Source organism: Aphelocoma coerulescens, chromosome 4, assembly GCF_041296385.1.
Source record: "Aphelocoma coerulescens isolate FSJ_1873_10779 chromosome 4, UR_Acoe_1.0, whole genome shotgun sequence".
NCBI lineage: Eukaryota > Metazoa > Chordata > Aves > Passeriformes > Corvidae > Aphelocoma > Aphelocoma coerulescens.
The window spans coordinates 13,906,109-13,926,053 of record NC_091017.1 but is presented as its reverse complement, the minus strand read 5'-3'; the positions used below and the strand labels follow the sequence as shown (position 1 = coordinate 13,926,053).

Genomic DNA, 19,945 nt, shown 5'->3' with positions numbered 1-19,945 from the left:
TTTTTCTAAATTTGAAAGACTAGACTTTAGATAGATTTCATTTCTTTCTGTCAGCAGAGGTGATACATAATGTGAGTTTTAATAATCAAATTGTCATTAGCATAATGGAAAGAGAAAGAGCAAATGCATATAAAATTTGTAAAAATACTTAATCTACTGTGAAAGTCAACTATAAAGGAAAAAACTTTGAGATACATTGTACAGTGCTCCTTTGCTGTTGTGGGTTTTTTTTCTCACTATTATCAAGCACTAGTGTGCTTGCTTACATTTTGCAATTGGAATTTTGGTTTTGCCTGAAATCTAAGTCCTTAAACAGCTCTTTAAGCTGACCCTGTTCCGTCCACTTCACATGACTATGGTACCTTACGACCATCACAGAAGTACAAAGACTCATCCCAGAGTCACTGGCAGCAATATGGATTGAGCTTTTTATATTGGTGCACTATGCACAGGCAGCAGGAAAGCATCATTGTCAAAGGAAAAATATTTAACTTGAGAGTTTTACATTGCCTCTGGGTAGATATTCTCTTCTCCTCTCACCAGCTGCTTCTGCTATCCTAGAACCTCCCTGCAGGGGGACACAAAGCAAGTTTTCATGTATAATACAAGAAAAGATGGGCACATTGCCACTTGGAGCTGACTCTGCTCTACACTTCTGACTGACTAGTTCATGTGGCTGGAGCTACAAAGAGCAGATAGAATGGCATTTCCAATAAACTGTGTACAAATGCTTCTGTGGTGATCAGACATGGGGCCGTGTGCCTATTTGAGACAAATTTGGAGGAACATCCAAATTTGAACATCCTCTGATGGAAGGCAGGTTACAGCCATCCCTCCCCCACCAGGTTTGGGAAAAAAAATTTTCCTCGGAGGAAAGTGAAGGAAAAAACCCCCTATTTATTCAACAAACACATGGGAAAAGAATAATAATGCAAAAAAATAAAACCTCTCACTATGAAGAGAAACCTGGGAAGATTTAGAGTCCTTTCTGTGGTCTCTCTCTCTCCTCTTTCAAGCTGGAGTTCGGCATAGGCCCCTCCGTGCCTTGGAGGAAAGCTCTTCCAGTGAGTTCTAGTGTTCTCAACAGTTCCAGAAGAGAAGAAGAAGAAGCCGAAGTCCCAGAAAAAATATGGTTTAACTCTGTCTTTCTCCAGAGAAAAGGGGCCGAGGGCTGGGAAAAACCAGAAGGTGCTTTTCTCCTCTCTTGCTGCTGCAGAAAGCAGCAATCTCTGTGTCCTTGGAGCACAAACTGCTTTGAAAAGTTCATCTGGCTTTTTCTTTTTTCCTTCTCTCGCACCCAATTTTAAAGGCACAGAAAGGCACAGGAATCATGTCTGGGCATAGAGTGGCAATAGGGGATACACTTCATAAAGTCACCCCAAGACAGGCTGAAAGACTGATGTGTGTGTGATCTTTTTCATTCCATCTGCCACAGCAGAAGAGGGTGTTAACCATGCAGATTATTTAAGATATTTGCTTTATCTGTGAACAGAGCTCAAAAGGAGCTTAAGGAAATATCTAAATATCCACTCACAGGAAGGAGATGCAGCATCCTCTGAGCACTGGGAAGTGCAGATGCTGTGTCATACCTGGCACAAGTAAAGCACACAACTGCAGTGGTGTATATGGAGGGACAAGAAATGAGTGAGGAGTTCTGTGGTGAATTCAGAAAGGCTGAGAATCTTTTAAAAACAAAGAGACAGCCCCTGGGACTCCACTTGCTGGCAGTGTTTAGAAGGAAGACATCCAGTTAGGTGCAGTGACAGAATCTTACAGATTTCCACCTTCCCTGCCACTGCCTTGACTTTTGTACTTAAAAAAGCAGCAATGAGAGGGAGACAGAGATCTTGTTTCTCTCATTCTTTCATACCACAAATTTACCATCCACACTGCTCCAGCAACTAATGAGAAACCTGTGATCTGGGGAAAAATATCCGCTTAGGAAACAAGGGTACTTCAGTGTATCAAGAAATAATTCTTCTGATCCTTCACTTCACACAGAGGGTTTATAAGAATGCTTACTTAAGAGGCTGCATGGACTGTGTTTTGTCCTGTAACCTGGCACATGCTGTAAAATGATCACTTGTGAGGTTGTTCTTAGGCAAATTGAAAATAGGCTGCTTAAGGAGATGAAAGGTTGGTGGAAAGTGTGCTAGGCTACAGGAAAATATTCTGGAAATAGTAAAGGATGACAATATGAAATGGATTAATTTCTTCTCCTGGAGAATCATAGAAAGCCACTTGACTTTTTTGCTGATTGGAAACTGCATTTTTACTTGAAAATTGTTCTGCGAAACTGCAGAATTTCAACAGCCTTCTTAGAAAAATGTGACTGCCTTTGGTGCAGACAGAAGAACATCTCAATGAATGATACATACCTCTACTTTTTCTATCTGCCTACAATCCCAGGAACCTCCTGTGTGGAGAAAAAGAGCTGTGAGACAGGCCCTTGTTCCCTCTCACTTGCTCGTATGTGAAAAAGCCAGATATGTGATAATAAGAGTGAGCCTTCTGTCAACAGATGTTTATGAATTTTGCGTCTAAACCCTCAGGGAATGTTTGTGTGAATATTGCATAGACATAATCTCAATGCTGGGTTAATTGGTTTGAAAAGAGAAAAGTGCTCTTTCCAAAGTGAAACAGAGGTTCATATTTGTGTTGCTTGTGCAATAACTCCAGATGCTCATTAAGAGCTTAATGCTTTTTGTGTTAGGATTAAACTCCCCCAGCAGACAGAGAAAAGGGAAATTACATTGCTGCAGCCACACTAAGCAACTTAAGTTGCATGTTCTGCAGCAACTTCAGTGATTGGAAGCTCTGAAGCTCCCTGATACTCTCTGGTAAAGCTTGCTGATATTTGGGGCCAGAATTTTACTCTTTGCAGTATTTCACTGCTCTTCATAGAATCCTTCTCCCCAAAATTACACTTGTGGGTGGTAAAAATCAGTAGTTTCACACATATTCTAAATGTTTTTCAGGATTGCTTGAGGTGCATGTAGGAGGACACTTTTGAAGGAATATATACCTGTCCTGTGTCTTTTGACTTTTAATTGTATCTAAGCATGTGAATATCAGATATTCATATGTGTCTAATGGCTTCATGTATGTTTCATGTATACTGGTGCAGATATTTCTACATGTTGCATTGTACATGCAGCACTTAAAAAAAATATTGTGGATTAAATGCAGTTTTTCTTGGGTGTGACCAACTTCTTGCCTCTTGTAAATCAACAGTATCTTTTTCATAGTATGGTCAAAGCATGGGTTTATCTAGGGAGAAAATGAAACCACCGTTTCTACGTTGATCTATAAACTGGATGCTCACTTGTCCTTAAGGCAGCCCACAAGAACAGGTTTGGGGAGCTGGAGGAGAGGATCTCTGTTATACAGGTTGGGCAAGTCCCTGCTTCTGTCTGCAGGCCCAAATGATGTCTCTTAGGTCAGGATGCCACTTGTTACAGGTTGTGTCCTCAGGAGAAGGGAACGGGAAAAGATCAGATCCCTCTAGTGAGAATAAGGGCTTAAGCGTGGCATATAGTTGAAAAGTAACATTAGATTTAAATGTTTGCCATAGCAGTAGTTCTAGATTTGCCTTCACACAAAATCCAAGTGTTGCCATTTATATGGAACTATGGTATTTCTCTGAGTTTTCAATTTTCTTTAACCTTCTCTCTTGTTATTTTTGCAACTTCGTTTTTGTGCCATAATGCTTCTGGCACTGTAAAGTGCAAAACAAAGTAGTGATGTTATTATCCCATTTTTAACCCTCAAGCAAACTCTGGTTGCTCTGCATTATTTTCAGAATGACTCAGCATTCAAACATGTACATGGGGGGGGGTTTCTGTGGGTTTGTTATGGTTTGGTTTTAGTCTGACTGTGTGTCTTCTGTACAGCCTCGTTTCTTGTATGGCTTGGTTTTTTTCTTCTTATTCAGTGGCACAAAAGTAGGTGCAAGAGCTTTGAATTCTGCAGCATCCAGCACCTGAAGGACCCTCCCTGTATCTCAGTTCCATAACAGCTCTTTCTTACACTCCACATTATTTCTTTTGTTCTCTGGTCACACAGAATTTTTTCTATCACTCTATTACTTCTGTAATTCTCTTATTTATTATAAACTCAGTTAAGTGTGATGGTTGCAGTTTATGTGAGAGGTAAGGAACAAAATTGAAATTGTGTTACCTAATAAACATGCCATGACAGCAAATTTCTCATTCTAGTCCTTAAATTTTACATTTGCTTCAGCAGAGTAACTGATGTGATAAAATACAGGATATGTTAAATTATCAAGAAGAGGTTGTTAAGTACTATGACAAAACTGGCAGTCCCACACAAAGTTTGATTTGGCAAGGCTTTGAGTATGTCTACACTCTTAAGCTATCATTTAAATAGACAAACTGCACAGTTCCTTGCTATTAGACCTGAAACTTTGCCTGCATTTTCATGTAGAGTTTGAAGCATGTTGTTCTCCAGTGTCTAAAACGCTTAAGAGTTTGGGTTCATTTACACTGTAAGAAAAAACTGTGAAAAGGGCTTAGGTTGGTAATAAGCTGAAGGATGAGAGAAACAGTCATATGCTGACACCTAATATTTCTAGTAATTTGCACATCTGTCTCCACTTTAAGGTATTAATAAGTTAATATTGTCTCTCTTTTTTTTTCTTCTTCAGTAACATGCAGTGATAATTCTGCTCTTTTCAGGACAGGGTGTGGGCCAATGTGGCAAAGAGTTTGAACTGCCTTATTGCCATGGTGGACAGACTGCTTGAAAAAGATGACATCAGCAACATTAAAGAGGGTGAAAATGAGCCTTCAGCAGCAGATTCCAAGGTGCTGCATACAGGTGGTAAGCAACCCCCCAGATTTTTTTTTTTTAAATCATTGACTAGAGTAAATGAAAATTTAAACAGCTACAGAAAAGTCATCTAGAGAAGACTCCATAGTATCTTTGATGAGAGTGCTAATAGCAAGGTTTTCCACCCTTGTAGGGAGGTTATTTATCAAAGTACAGCTTTATTGCACGCTCAGACTGCTTGCCATGCTCAGTTGTTTGTGCTACAGTGTAAACCTTTTTAAACCACAATGTTTTCTTTTTGAAGGCTGATGAAATTTAATTTACTTTAGATTTTACTTGCATGTAGTATTTTGAGGGAAAAAAAATTGGATTGTCTTACCCCACAGAAAACTTTTAAGGAAAGGTGAACATGCTGTATCAGTGTCATTCTCCTGCAAACCCTTCCACTTCTCTGAGGTGATATACTGATTTTTATTTTCTGATTTGATATAATTCATGCTTATCTGGATATACCTGTCAGCCTGTGTCAAAAGGCAAAGTAGAATAATTCCATGAGATGATGTAAAGAAAATTTTGTCCATGGCAGGTCCTTGTCACCAAATCTTCTGATCTTCTCCTATGGCTTATTCATGTTTGCATTCTTGATGCATAGAGTAGATCGGCTTAATAAGTGTGATGAGACTTTCTAGTCTGAAAGTGTGTTGCAACAAATGATATAGATCCTTAGTGATAGTGGTGGTAGTCCTAATATAAGGAAATCAGAGCCAACCTTTGTGTCACTCTTCAATAAATAAAACAACTCCCCATACAAAACAACAAACCAAGACAACTACTTTATTTTATGGAGCTTTGTATAGTTTGGACTGTTTTTTTTTTTTTTTAATTATGCATTTTATACTGTATCTTCCTTTACATGTTCTCCACAGAATTTAATTACATCATTTTATATCAAGAGTTTTAAAGTTATTAGTACTCACTTGTAATTTCTTTCTTACATAATAAGAATTAAAATGACTTTTTAAACTGTGTGCCATTTGTGAAGTACTGGTGAGTTCTGGGAAATTCTTGTTGTAGTGTTGATTATTTTTTAATGCAGCTGTAGCATCTGCATTTTTACCAGTATGAGAGAGTCCTTGTTTTCAGTGCCAGATGTGTTGGACTTGATTTTGTATGAATAGTCCAGAGAGCAGCTTATTCTTTATCTGTTTGGTTCTCTAAGTTTCTGTCTACCAGGCATGTAATGTTAGAGAGGTAGATGATATCATCTCTGTTCTCTAGTGAAGGCTTACAGGTGAAAAGTATCAACACAGCTTTCTGCATTTTTCCTGCCTTCCTCAGAGAAGGTAAAAATATTTAACAGTCAGGTAGGTGTAGTTTTGAACTTGAAAGAATCCTCAGATGGTGAACCCAAGCATATTCATTGTGATTAAAAGAGAAAAATTGAATATTGTTCTTGTTCCTAACTCCCTTCTCTTCCCTGTGGTGCTAACAAGCTTTCCTGCTATTATTAGAAGTCCAGTATGTCTTGTAGAAATGTTTTGCAGGCAAAGTGGTAGTAGTACACTTTCACCCAAATTTTCTCCCAGGTGACTGCAGTGCATTTGTGTGTGTATGCATAGACATACATGTCACAGGTTTCATCTATATTTCACAGTCATGGAACAAAAGTTCAGATTTCCAGACCTCCTTCCTCTATCTGAAAGAAAAGGTACGATTTAGGATAATTATTTTGGAATGCTTTCTGACATGCCTAGCAACATGAACTTTTACATAATTTCCTTCACTCTCTTCAACCCCCTGAACACGTCCTCTGTTATTCTGTATACGCCATTATATGGATTTAACCAGTCCATTTGAGTCTTTAATTCTAGTGTGCTCATAGCTTTGATTCAGGCTCACACCCTACACAGGCAAATGGAATATTGGTTAGAGATTTTAGGTCACAAGCCAAAAAAAAAAGGAAAGTTACAAAGCAGCCATCAAGTAGAACGAAAGGTAGCTCTTGCTAAGCAATAATGATAATTGTAATGGTTAGAAAATTATAGATGAGTTTCATCCAGCTGAGAAGTTGTCTTCTGAAGCTGGTGGGCCAAGGACACAAAAAATATCAAGCTGCTGTGGTGCTGGAATAAATTCTTCTCTTTTTCCTTCATTTCAGGGCCTCCCCTATTTCTCTTGAAACAGTAGAGGTGCCCTTCAGTGAGAGCAGAGTCAGTGCTTTTGTTGAGCTGTCCTGAAAGTTCTGTAACACTCCATCACCTGAGAACTGCAGAGATTTGTGGGGCAGCCTGCTGAGTTTTCATGTTCTTTTTGAGGAAGACATCATTTGTGGAATGCCTTGGACAGCTTATAGGTTTTTCAAGGTCATATAGAAATGGAGACGTTTTAAAATTGCTTTCTTTTATAGGACTAACTTTAAAGATGGAGCTTTCTGAAGAGCTATCCAGGTGTGTGCCAAAGTTGGTTCCCTAATCATTTTCAAAACCATTGCCTTTGGGGCCAGAATTTTTCATGCTTGACTTCTCTATGAGAGTGTGGGTTTAGATGTTTGTTTTTCTCTGCATTTCCCTCTCTGAAACTTAACATGAAACCCTAAGGGTGCACTGTGAAGTACCTACACAGACGCTGAGATTCTAAGTTTATAGTTATAAATTTGGCCTTAATTCTGCTTTATTTTACACTTGAAGCCTGGTTGTGAGTTCACAGCATTTTCCTAGGTATAAAATCATGCTGTGTATACATGCATAGATACATTTCTAAAATTACAGACTTTTGTGCTACTTAAAATTCACAAACATGACATAAATTAAAAGCTTGCCACATCTTGATATTATATATTATATATTTATATATTTGAGCATATTTGAGCATAATGTATTTCATTAATGCTGCAAATGTATGATTGATCTTTGAGTCTGAAACAGCTTTAGTGCTGGAGTGGATCCTCAGAAAAACTGGGCTGCTTTTGTAAGAAAAAAGAATACAGAGTTTTGAACAAAATATCGATAAATACGCCTTAAAGTATGGGATGAAATTTTTGCTTATTTAGTGAACCTGACTGGTTTTTTTTGCAGCATATAGCAATGAAAAACATTTCAAAGAATGCACATGTGTTCATTTTTGATGATAGAAAATGTTATGACAATAATTTGATGCAATAGCATCTTCATATAAATATAGATACTGTTATAACATATATTCAGAGTTTCCTAAAGTAGGTTTATATTTGCAGTCTCAATGTTGACATTGTGTGATCTTTTTCTTTTTTTTCCAAACATGTTTATATTTATTGTTTGAAATCTTTGTAATTGGAAATATTGGAGCACTTTTTTTTTCTGTACTCTGCCTTTCAATGTGAATTATACCTTCCTTAGCCTTAACTTTTCATGCAGTCTGACCTTTGAGTGTATTCTAAAGACTGAATTTGAGTTACAGTTACCAAGGTAACATGCTATGGTTTCATCAGTTGCAGTATTATGAATCCTCTGCAGGATAAATCAGGAAGAGTAGAAGGATTTTTAAGGAGAGGGGTTTTTTTTTTGTTGTTCTTTTAACTCTTAGTCTGGTTTGCCTTGGAGAAATATGTGACAACATTAAATTCTTTTTATTTTTGCCTTTTCACTTTCCGTGAGAGTTGGAACGTGAAAGCCTGTCCTGCAGCATTAGAGGTGCCAGTGAAACACAGCAGTTTGTTCTTGTGCTTACACAGCCCCTGACAGATCTCTGTGTTTGGCTGCTGAAAGTGGCTGTTGTTTCCATCTGCTCCTTGTACCATCCCATCAGAGCTCCCACCCAGCTATTCCTCTGCTGGCTCTGGGTGAGAACTCCCTAATTTGATACATACAGGACCCACCACATTACCTCAAACAATTTGAGTTGCCAGTGTGACTGCACCTGGATTTTGCCTTTAAGTGAATTATGGAATCATTAGCTCTGTGAATTGGCCACTGATAACCTTCAGCATAGGTAGCGAAGAGCATGTGGGGAATGTTGCCACATTTCCTAGATGGAATTAGAGGAAACCTCTGTTCATACCCACATTGCTTCAGACATATATGGGTTGATTTTTCTTGTATTATCTGATACCTGTTGGGGACTAAACAAGTCTAGATTCAAACTTTCTGACTTCCAGTGACCTGGGGATGGGCACTGCATCCTTTCAGTGCATTCCTTCCAATGTAATGCTGTTAGAAATGGGAAGTAAAGCCATGTTCTAGTTTTAATTGCATCTTCAGAAAAGCTTTTCTTATAAACTATCATTTAGTCAGGAAGATGAAAAATATTCCTGTGGTCTCTGTCTCCTTGAGTAGCAGACATAATTTATTTAGAGCAATCACATCTGAAAAGCTTTCTCTTCCCTTCCTCTGTCTCAAATTTTTCTTCCCTTTTCTCTTAAGCTTGTCTTTGCATCAATTTTACTTATACCTTTTTTTTTTTTTCCTTTTCCCTTTCACTTCTGTGTCATCCTTTTCTTTTTGATAGGATCCTTACCTGGGCTGAATGTAGCCCAGCAATACAAGACAAGCCCTTCAGCAGTACCTTCTCTAAGTACTTTGGCTATAAACAAAAGCTGAAAAATTGTGTAAGGGAAAGAAAGACTATTTAACTGAATCAAAAAACTAAAACAAGGTATCAGAATACTTAGTTGCACAGCATTCACAGAGCAAGATTTATCCATTACGCCTATGTTTAAAGTATATTAGATTTTCTTAGCTTTGTCTATTATTGCCTTTGTCTTCTTTTTCTGTTTTCACAGTGACCAAACCTGCTGAGATACTTGTGCTTGTATGATTAGATGGTTTCAGGTTTCACTATTAATCCATGTGACAGTGTAGAAAATCTTGGTTGATTGCAATGGAATAATAAATCCCAAGAATTCAAAATCATTCTTCTGGAATAAACCGCTACTTTCTAAAGTGCAGGAATAGCAGGAAAGCTTATTCAGGTTTTTGTTGTTCCTGTGAGAACTGCTGCAGCATTATGAGTACAAAGCCTCATCCTTTCTCAAAGAGCTTAGCCCTCATGCTGGAGTTAAACTGAGCTCCAAGAGCTGGGTAGCAAGATGAAGAAGTAAGGCACTGACCTTTTTATGGTGCAAAGTTGAATATGTGAACTCTTCGAAGTCAGTCTTTTCAAACCTCCCTGTAAAAGTGATTAACTCAAGTGAAAGGTTACCTCTTGGGTATCTGCTGTTACATTTATATGTCACATTTATACTTATATATGTTACACTTATATTTATATGTCTGTAGTGTCCTCATTTGCTTTAAGAATATGACATATTGCGTTCTTCTGCTTTTTATTTCAGGTTTAGTTTTTAACTTCACACCATTTAAGTTTTGAAGTGACTTAAAGCCATTAATGGATTTTAAGTGGCACAAACAGCAATGACAAAATTGGCTTTTTTCTCTGTTGCTAGGGCAAAAGGAGATAGGAGTGCTATGCTGAAGCATCAGTGCTTTTCAGTTTTAGTTACCAGCATATTTTAATGAGCACTTCAGTGGGCCTGACTTTGAAAAGAGCAGGAGCTTGCTTTTCTGCCAAACTTTATCAAATTTAACATGTGGTTTGACATATTGCAGCTTGCATATGAGCATGCAGAACTGATTAGCTGGGTGCTAAGCAGGTCATTTGCCTGTGCAGGCCTGTTGATCACAGGAACATGGGACTGAAGGGCATTTTCCAGTAACTAAAGGACAAATCCTGACACAGACTGAACTGCCACAACTCTCTTAGAAATGGACATGGAATATTTACTCAGTGCTTTGCTGAACATGCACTTTTGTTTTAATCTCATTTTAACTGCATAGCGGTGATACTATCTTTTTAATTTCATATTTCCATTCTTTATTTTAATATAGTTTATTTTAATAGTTTTTATGCGTTGTTTTAGTTTCCATTGGCTGACTAGCATAATTTTTGTATTGAGTTTCCTTTCTTCATCAGGAGGGTCTGACAGTTCTTTTGGATGCTAACTATTCCAAACTGACAGGCTGCCCATGTCATTTTAGCAACCTGACAGTCATCCCAGAGTCTCCTTTTTGCTTCTGTTCTTGCTCCTGTTGTCTTTTTTTAGCTGTTTACTCATTCAGTTAATTCTTCATCCTTTTTCAAAGGATTTTCCAGTGTGTTGTGGATACAAATCTTGTGATTTTAATTTAAAAGGAAGTTGAGGTCTGAAGAGTCAATGTGTTGAGTCCGTGAATGTGTTAAACACAAAAGCAGTAATTTGTACTATTCCTTTCCTGAAGTGATTCTACGAAGGTGTTCTGAAAGGTATTATATTCTAAAATGTATACAAAGTCCTTCTACAAAGTCACTCTAAGAGAACTCCTTTAGACACATCAGCAGTAGTTCAAAAGCAAGCAGCAGTGTCAGGTGTCAACAGAGTTGTGGCAGGTTAGGTCCAGATACTATAAATCTGAATTTAGACAAGGATTTTAAAGCTCCCTTTACAAATTATATCTATTTATTAATTGTATTAGTGTCACATATTTATGCCTTGCATACAAGACAATATTTTTTTTCCAAAATCTACTGAATTTACTTCTAAGCTTCAAAGTACAATTTTTATTTGTTTGTTTGTTTCACAAACTTCAGTTTCACAGTGCTTCTCAGTTTCAAGGAACAACTTACAAGCTGCAGCACTTACATATAAGCAGGTGTTACTGATGGATTTTTGGACCTTTGTGCGTTGTTAATGAATGATCCTCATTAATATTCCTGCTGGAGTATTTGCAGCAGGACATCCTGCATAACAAGTGACACAGTGGAGTTTTAACAGAGCAAAGATTGAGCACCTTTTTTTCCTAGAGTTGGCTTTTCTAATATTTCAGTCTCTGATACACCTCTTATTCTGATTTAAAATAAAGGATGAGAATATACTTGTCCATTCACAAACATTCTTTTTTTTCAAGAAACAATACAATCCCTCTCAGATTTGCCAACTAGCTCCACCTTCTGGGGACTGGACATCCTTATTAACTGAGATGGAGACGTTTCAGTGTGAGCAAGGAGTAGAAGATTGTTTTGGAAAACTTAATCACACAAAGGTTGTCTTCTTTACTAGTGACATGTCCAACCCTATTTATATTCTATAATAATTTATCTTTTTTCAGTTGCTAGAGTAAGGTTTTCTACAAACTTACAATTTTTATTGTTTACCGAAAAGCCAAATACATATATAAGCAAGGCTCTGTATTCTTTGGGGCATTAAGTACTCAGTAGGATTTATTTTTAATAAATTTAGTGTGAATGTTCTTTAATGAAAAAAATGGCCTTGAGAATTTCAAATCTTTGAATTCCTTTTTAATGCAACTATTACAGACAAAAATTACTTACGTTAGTAAGTTAGTATTCCAAACATGTAGTCTCCCCCCCAAAAAATGTAGTGAGAAAATTATCTTGAAGCTGCCACAAGGTATGTGCAAAATTATTTGTAAAATCATAATAGAAGGTGGTTATCAGTTGTTTACTGCCAGCCTGGAAGACTGCATGGAGGAGAATCCACTTACATTTGTTCTGGGTCTGGTATTATTCAGTATTTTTATTACTGACTTGCCTTATGAAATATGGATGATGCTTATAAAATTTGCAGATGCTTAAAGCTGGGAGAGGCTTTAAGCACTATGGGAGCAGGAGTAGAGTGGATTCTGATGAAATGGAGCACTGAAATATTAGGATGCAGTTCAGTAAGGACAAATATAAAGTTATGTTCCTGAAGAAACAGAAATCCACAGTGCAGATGGACTGGTTAAGTGGCAGCTCAGTAAAAACAGATCTAAATAATATGTGACCTATGGCTAGTATGTGACCCCCTCTATTCATAAAATTACAGAATGGTTTGGGTTGGAAGGGACCTAAAAGACCATCTCATTCCAACCCATCTGCCATGAGCAGGGACACCTTCCACTAGACCAGGTTGCTGAGAGCCCCATCCACCCTGCCCTTGAACACTTCCATGGATGGGGCATCCACAGCTGCTCTGGGCAACCTGTGGCAGTCCCTCATCACCCTCACAGTAAAGAATTTTGTCCTAATATCTCATCTAAACCTACTCTTTTTCAGCTTGAATCCATTCCCCCTTGTCCTGTCCCTACATGCTCTTCCTTTATGAAAAAGGTTGTTAGAAATGCTCCTTAGCCCTATCCATGTAACCTGAAATTCTAATAGCATGTAGAAGAAGTGTGGTTAGTTTTAGAAATTCTGCTTTTTCTTTTGCCCTGGCTGTCAGAGTATTTGCCACATCTTTGGCTGTGTCTGTATCCAGCTCTGCTTTCCGATGGAAGGGGAACAGATGTCTGTTTGCTGTATCTTCAAGTCTACTTTAAAATGGCCAAGTATAATCTTTTCCATTATTTGCTCAAGTCAGAAGCAGCCATCAAGCTCTATTCTTACCACGTACAGGCCCTGCTTGTTGGTTCAGTGTGCATTTTATCTTTCAAGCTTATTTTGCTGCAGTTGCTTTTGCTGGCATATGTTTATTGATTAAATTATTAAATGACTGTAATTTGACTTGAAAGGAGAGTTTAGATTGTCTGGTCTGTCTCTTCTGACTTCCAGTATGTCACACCCTTTTGTCTACCTTATTTATAAATTCCTCTGTGTTTTGCAGCAGCCTCTGGTTGTTCTTTTGGTTTTATTCCCTAGAATAAACACCCCTGTTAGTCCTTGTTATTTTCTCCTCATGAAACAGGAAAATCAAGTTGCTGCTCAGCCTTTTTCATCAGTTTAAGGAGATTAAACTCTAAATCTTGGTAGCTCTGCTCTGCAAGCTCTCCATTTTTCCAGCAGTCTCTTTAAAACATGTACACCAGACCTTGGCACGTGGGGTGTCATCACTCTGTTAGTCAATGGCATGTATAAAATCACCTCTTTTTGCTGGAGCTTGTACCTGGAGCTGGCTTATGATCTGTTTTGTCAGGATGACACTCACTTCAGAACTACTGTTTTCCAGGGAAAGCTTCCTTGGTCTGTATTACTCATGTTTAATTATGTATGACTGCGTTAAAACACATGTTGTCTGACCACAAAGACAACAAAGGAACTCAGGTTGTTCTCTGTGCCTGCTCTGTCCTTGTTCCCCCTTTCCTGCTCTGTGCTTTTTGTAGTTTCTCCCAGCCTTCAAAGTTCTCTCCAGTCTTCTTGGCTACAGTTTCATTAATTTACGTGTTTTTCTAGAGCTCAGCCAAATTGACTGGCAACAGGCAGCTGTGTCTTCCTGCCTAAAGAACTTTCTCAGTATTAATGAGTTTTCACTGGCCTGACTCACAATGATACCTGAAACAACATGCTGCTGTCTTGCACCCAATTACAACAGATTTTAATTATCATTGATTCTTAATTACATTAATCTACAGAAAACGTAAGCCAATGATGGACTGTATTAAGTCAGTTGCATTCCCAACTTTTATATAGATTCTTCTAGAGTTCTGATTTCTCTCATTTTAAACTATACAATGAAACTGAAATGTAGATTTTGAAGGAGAGGGATTTATTTGTTTGTTTTTATTATTTGCTTGACTTAGGGGGTAGGCAAAACCATATGCAAGTACAGTGCAGGTCTGATTTTATTAAATCCTGTAAAATTCAGGAACAGCTTGGACTGGGCAAGTTTGTATAAGCTGTTCTGATTTTCCTCCACTCCTGTAATGTATTAAGGAATCCCATTTTTCAAGCATTCCACTAGTTTGTTTTTTTCTGATATTCCTAGCATGTATTTTAACAGAGTGAAACATGTTTCAAATTAGTTCTAAATCTCTCTAATAGAAGTAGCTAAAAAAATGAGTTCAATACCTCTAAATATTGAAAGAGAACAATATAGAGAGAAGCTTAAAAAAATAGGAATACAATCCAAAGCTTATTATCTTTTCAGCCTGTACATTAAGCAGGTAATACCCCTCCAGATACCTATTTGTTATTCTGTTTTGCCCTCCAGCACCCACTTTTTCTTAAATACAGGGTTATTCTCCCTGGTTTTGGGTTCTTGATACTACTTCATTTCTTATGTAGCCAGTTGTAAGTCCTGGAAAGAACAGGAGACCTTCATCTCCACTGTATTTATCTTGTGCTAAATGATTCTATGTGTTTGCCTGTATGCTCTGTTTGTGACACTTAAATACAAGTTTTACAGAGATGTTAGGACTGTTAAAAAAGGCCATTGTTTCATGGTGCAGTTGGATTCAGACCAGGGATTTAATCCCAGTCCCAGCAGTGAGTCCTACTCATAAGCATGTTCTCCAGTGGCATTTCTGATCCCACAATGGTGTGGGCAGGGTCGTTTTAAAGGGTAGGGTGATCTACACAATTGCTGCAGCTGTCCTTCCTCGTGGAAAAGGATTTTTCACTGCAAGTTTTCCACTTTGGAATGGATGACCTGTCTTGTTCTAGGTGACTGGTATGAACAGCTGTACCCACTGGTGATTACCCTGAAGGACTGCATGGGAGAGGTGGTGACCAGGGCCAAGCAATCCATGGCGTTTGTCCTGCTCCAGGAACTTGCCTGTGGTTTGCCCCAGTGTTTGATGCTGACCCTAAGAAGAGACATCGTCTTTAGCCAAGCAGTAGGTTGTTTTGTGTCACTTACTTCCTTCTGTTGCTGTAATTATAAGCATACTGTTCATGCCAGTGTTTGTGGTTTTCTTTTTTGTTGGTTTTTTTTTTCCTTTTTCCAATTTGACACAACTTTTTCATTTATTCTCCATGATATTCACCTAAATATTTTATAATGTGATAGGAAAATAAATAGTAAACAGAAATCCATAGTACTTTTATCACTGAGTCAGAGAAGAAGGCCTGCAGTGGACTGGAAACGTTGCCTAATTTCATCTTTGCACAAAGAAAGCTCCAGAAATCTTTTTTTACACTTCATAGGTTATATAGTTCTCAAATCTAGCTTTGATTGTGTCTTGCTGATATTCAAAATCACAGAATCACAGAATAGGTAGGGTTGGAAGGGACCTCTGGAGATCATCCAGTCCAACCCCCCTGCCAAGGCAAAGACACCCACAGCAGATGACACAGGAACACACCCAGGTGGGGTTGGAATGTCTCCAGAGAGGGAGACTCCACAATCTCCTTGGTCGGCCTGTTCCAGTGCTCTGCCATCCTCAGTGTAAAGTTCTTCCTCACATTGAGGTGGAACGTCTTGTGTTTTAGTTTATGGCTTTTGCTCTTTGTCCTGTCACTGGGCACCACTGAAAAGAGTCTGGCACCATCCTCTGGGCACCCACCTTTGTGATATTTATGTGCATTAATGAGATCCCCTTCAGTCTTCTCCAGACTGAACAAGCCCAGCTCCCGCAGTCCCTCCTCATATGAGAAATGATCCAGACCCCTCATCACCTTTGTGTCCCTCCTAAGGACCCTCTCCAGTAGCTCCTTGTCTTTCTTGTGCTAATGAGCCCAGAATTGAACACAGCACTCCAGATGTGGCCTCACTAGGCGCTGGCTAGACAGCATCCAGGCTAGGGATTTTTTTCTCCTGGTCACCTTGGAAATAGAGAGCAGATAATTTTTTTTCAGTTTGTAACAGTATTTTAAGTGTTTGAAGCATGTCTCTCCTCAGAACTGTCTTCCCTTGGTAAATAACTGAAGCTCTTTACATCTTCTCCTGTAGGTCATGTATTTCAGAAAGATTTTTCTCTAAATATTTTATTTAATTTCTCCCATATGTTATATGTTGCAACTTCCAAGGAGATTCAGTTGCATTAGATGTTGAACCACTTTCAAATCCATCATCATTCACAGTCTTATGTGTTTAAAGCCTGGCAAGTGAGGTTCTGGTCTGATTTATGTCAGTAAATAACACACAATGCCACAAAACAAATTACTCTTATCTAATATAAATTAAGGGAATATTTCACTACTTTAGATACCAAAAAAAAAAAAAGCATCAATAATATACTATTGTGAAATCATGTATATAGTCACTAAACATAAATATCTATGCTGTTTTCTCAAACATCTAGATGTTACCTCTGTTGTGTATAATGATAACAAGCCTCATTTTAACTATTTGTTGTGTAACAGTACACCTCTTAATTGCATGTGTCTTAATTATAGCTCGCTGGATTGGTCTGTGGATTCATAATCAAATTGCACACAGGTTTACATGATCAAGGATTTTTACAACAGCTTCATACTGTTGGATTGCTCGTGCAATATGAAGGACTCCTTAGTACATACAGTAAGTATTGTTCTTGGACAAAGTTCCTTATGTACCCAGCCCAGAAGTTTAGCCAGAAAGTCCTTATTTTAACCTCCGCTCTGCTTCCAGTAATTTGGCTTGTTGAATCAAATATTATCTTTATGAGACAGTAGACTTGCACATAATAGCACAGCGGAAGTCATTGATACTGTGTTGTCAATTCTGCAGCAAAAATTATTCATCTATTTTATTCTGAGTTCCTCTGAGAACATGACCTGCTAATTGTTCCATGCAGACCTGACCCAAAATACCAGGTTTATAAAGCTAATCCAAATAGCAGATTTAAACAGTTACTGCCTCTATCAGCCTCAACCCTGATCACCAGTGCTGATAATGTGAGGATAGCCTGAAAACTGTTTAATTCCTAGTTTGTTACAAATACCATTATTTGATAGGTATTAAAAAGGACATTTGGAGGGACAAATTGCCTTATGTTTCAAACTTTGAGCTAGATCTATTGGCATCATTCCCCAAATCAGAGATTGTGATCAAAGTAAAGGAATTTAGCATTTGTACAGCTCTTTAATGCAGTTGCTCACTTGGAGATTGCTGTCTTCTCCCTTTTGCATGATGCTCGTTGTTATTCTCAAAACCTTTGTCCTCCATCAGCAGGACAGCCTTTTAAACACTTTCAGAATAGAAAAAAAAAGGCTTTTCTGAGGTTATTCTATGCCTATATAGAGCAAGCTGATTTTCAGAGTTGCCTAATACTCATAGTTACCATTTAGGCCGCAAAATTGTCAGCAGTTCTAGAAATCAGTCTGGTTTTATGTAGGTTACTTTAATGTGGATTTAGGACTGTGATTTTTAGATGCACAAATTGAAAATATAATCCTTGTATTGCTTTACTATAACCTATCCAGTGACTGATCTGCCAACTCTGTTAATAAACTCTTTAATCTTTTCATGTAGGTGAAGAAGCAGGGATGCTGGAGGACATGGCTGTGGGCATTTCAGATTTGCAGAAAGTAATGTTTAAAGTCATTGAAGCCAAATCAGAAGATTTTTTGCCTATTATAACTGGAAGGCGGTAAGAACTTTGTTTTCTGGAGCCCAGGAAACAAAGCTACAGTTTTAATCTGTAGCCCATGAAACCCAGCTAATGGTTTTCTTGTTGCTGAATTCTATTTTATGGAAAGTGCAGCAGTTTTACTTTTCAGAAGGTGAGGTAGTAGGGATTTTAAAGGCTAGTAAGCTCTGGGTTACTCTCCTGATTAAAAGCTAAAAGTTCCAGTTACTAATACGAATTAATCAGAACAATGTGTTGCACAGAGCTGCTGGTGTAGTATTCATACACAGATACTGAATCCTTGACAGGTGGCAAGGTCATTATTTATAAATGTTGCCTCTAACTGAGAAACTTTGGTTTCGAATGTCCAGAATTTGTATTTCAGTGTGACAAATGAAACTGCAATTCCAAGAACCTTGATTGTTTAAAGGTGGAAACCAAAAAACTCAGATGCCAAAACATAGTGGTCAAGTTTAAAAAAGGAAGCCTTTCTTAGCTGCTGAAAATCGCACAGGACATACACAACCTTAGAAATCCTTGCACAAAGCCACTTATACTTTATGAATCTCACATAAGTACTGTTGAATATCAGAACATAAACTGCAATACTCCACTAATTTTGGCTATTTCAGGGTTAATAAGATTGGAATGGATTTTTCATCATTATTATTATTCTAGTCTGAAGCTCCAAATGTTTTTACTTTTGCAGAAATCACTTCCTTAATAGTACCATTATTCTTAAGATGACTGTAAATTAAATTCAGCTAAAAGCAGCAACTTTTTGAAAATGTATGTTTCCTCTGAAGGGGGCTTTCACCACTGATTTACTTAATTATTCTGGATGATTCACTCTCATCGTATGGGCCTTCCAAGAAAGGACTGAAGTAAATAGCAGAAAGGCTGGAGTATGATAGGCAACACGTTGGCAATAATTAGGAATAATTAGGATGTGTGGATAAAACAGAAGAAATACATCCTTTGTAAATCACAGCAGCCAAAAATCCTGAAATATCCAGTATCTACATTTACTGGCTTGCTGCCATTACTGTGGTACACTGAACTGTCACACCAGGAGGTCCTGGATTTGAAGGAGATCTGAGCTTTCAGCTGCCTCAGGCATTCTGTATTGATGGAGCAGTCAGTGTTTAGGAAGAGGAGTTACAGCCTGTGATTGTTGTACTGTACTTACTGGCAGGTATTCACTGGATGGGATTGGTATCAGAAAAAAATAACATCAATAAGGCTTATGTGGAGGAGTCCCACTCCTCTTAGAGCTGTGATGAGACTGCTCCTATCAGACAGCATTGGAAGTCAACCATAAAAGGAGAAGATGGCGAAAAACCTAGTTATTTTCTAATAATTGTTTAAGAAACCCTCAATTTTTAGATCAGTTTGGTTGTTAAATGGTGTGGCTCGATAAATGAGACTAAAAGACCATAGAAATGCAAGACAGAAAATCAAGCTACAAATTCTTATCTTGAAGAGTCGCCATTTTCACTTGTAATCGTTTTTTTTCTAGGGAAGTGCTTAAGCCTGAGATTCTGTGTGCACAAACAAATCAATCCAAAGTGTGTGACACTGTCTAGCACTGACCTGCTGGTGTGGGTGGCTGACATCAGCCACCCAGAGGAGGTGAAGTTCTGTTCAAGAACTCACGTTCTTTTATTAGAGGCCAAAATATGCACTTTTTGAACATTATTTACAGAATCACAGAATATTTTGAGTTGGAAGGGACCCACAAGCATCATCAAGTCCAACTCCTGGCCCTGCACAGGATATCCCAAGAATCCCACCCAGTGCCTAAGAGCTTTGCTCAAACACTTCTTGAACTCCGTCGGGCTTGGTGCTTTGACACTTCCCTGGGGAGCCTGTTCAACCTGCTCAACCACGCTTTGGGTGAAGAACCTTGTCCTGATGTCCTGACAGAACTTCATGCA

The 19,945-nt window shown here is 38.2% G+C and overlaps 1 protein-coding gene across 22 annotated transcripts in view; it reads left to right on the top strand.

Moving 5' to 3' along the window:
• Positions 1 to 19,945, top strand: part of INPP4B (inositol polyphosphate-4-phosphatase type II B) — a 390,079-nt gene that overhangs the window by 246,762 nt on the left and 123,372 nt on the right. For 21 of the 22 annotated variants that reach the window (XR_011150457.1, XM_069012729.1, XM_069012737.1 and 18 more), the window contains 4 exons: positions 4,698 to 4,842; positions 15,181 to 15,353; positions 16,855 to 16,978; positions 17,912 to 18,029. Coding sequence is in view for 21 of the 22 variants with exons in the window: in XM_069012729.1 (XP_068868830.1) it covers positions 4,698 to 4,842; positions 15,181 to 15,353; positions 16,855 to 16,978; positions 17,912 to 18,029 (560 nt within the window). In the remaining variant the exon portion in view is untranslated. The remainder of the gene's footprint in view (positions 1 to 4,697; positions 4,843 to 15,180; positions 15,354 to 16,854; positions 16,979 to 17,911; positions 18,030 to 19,945) is intronic. The other variant, XM_069012728.1, reaches the window with a different exon arrangement.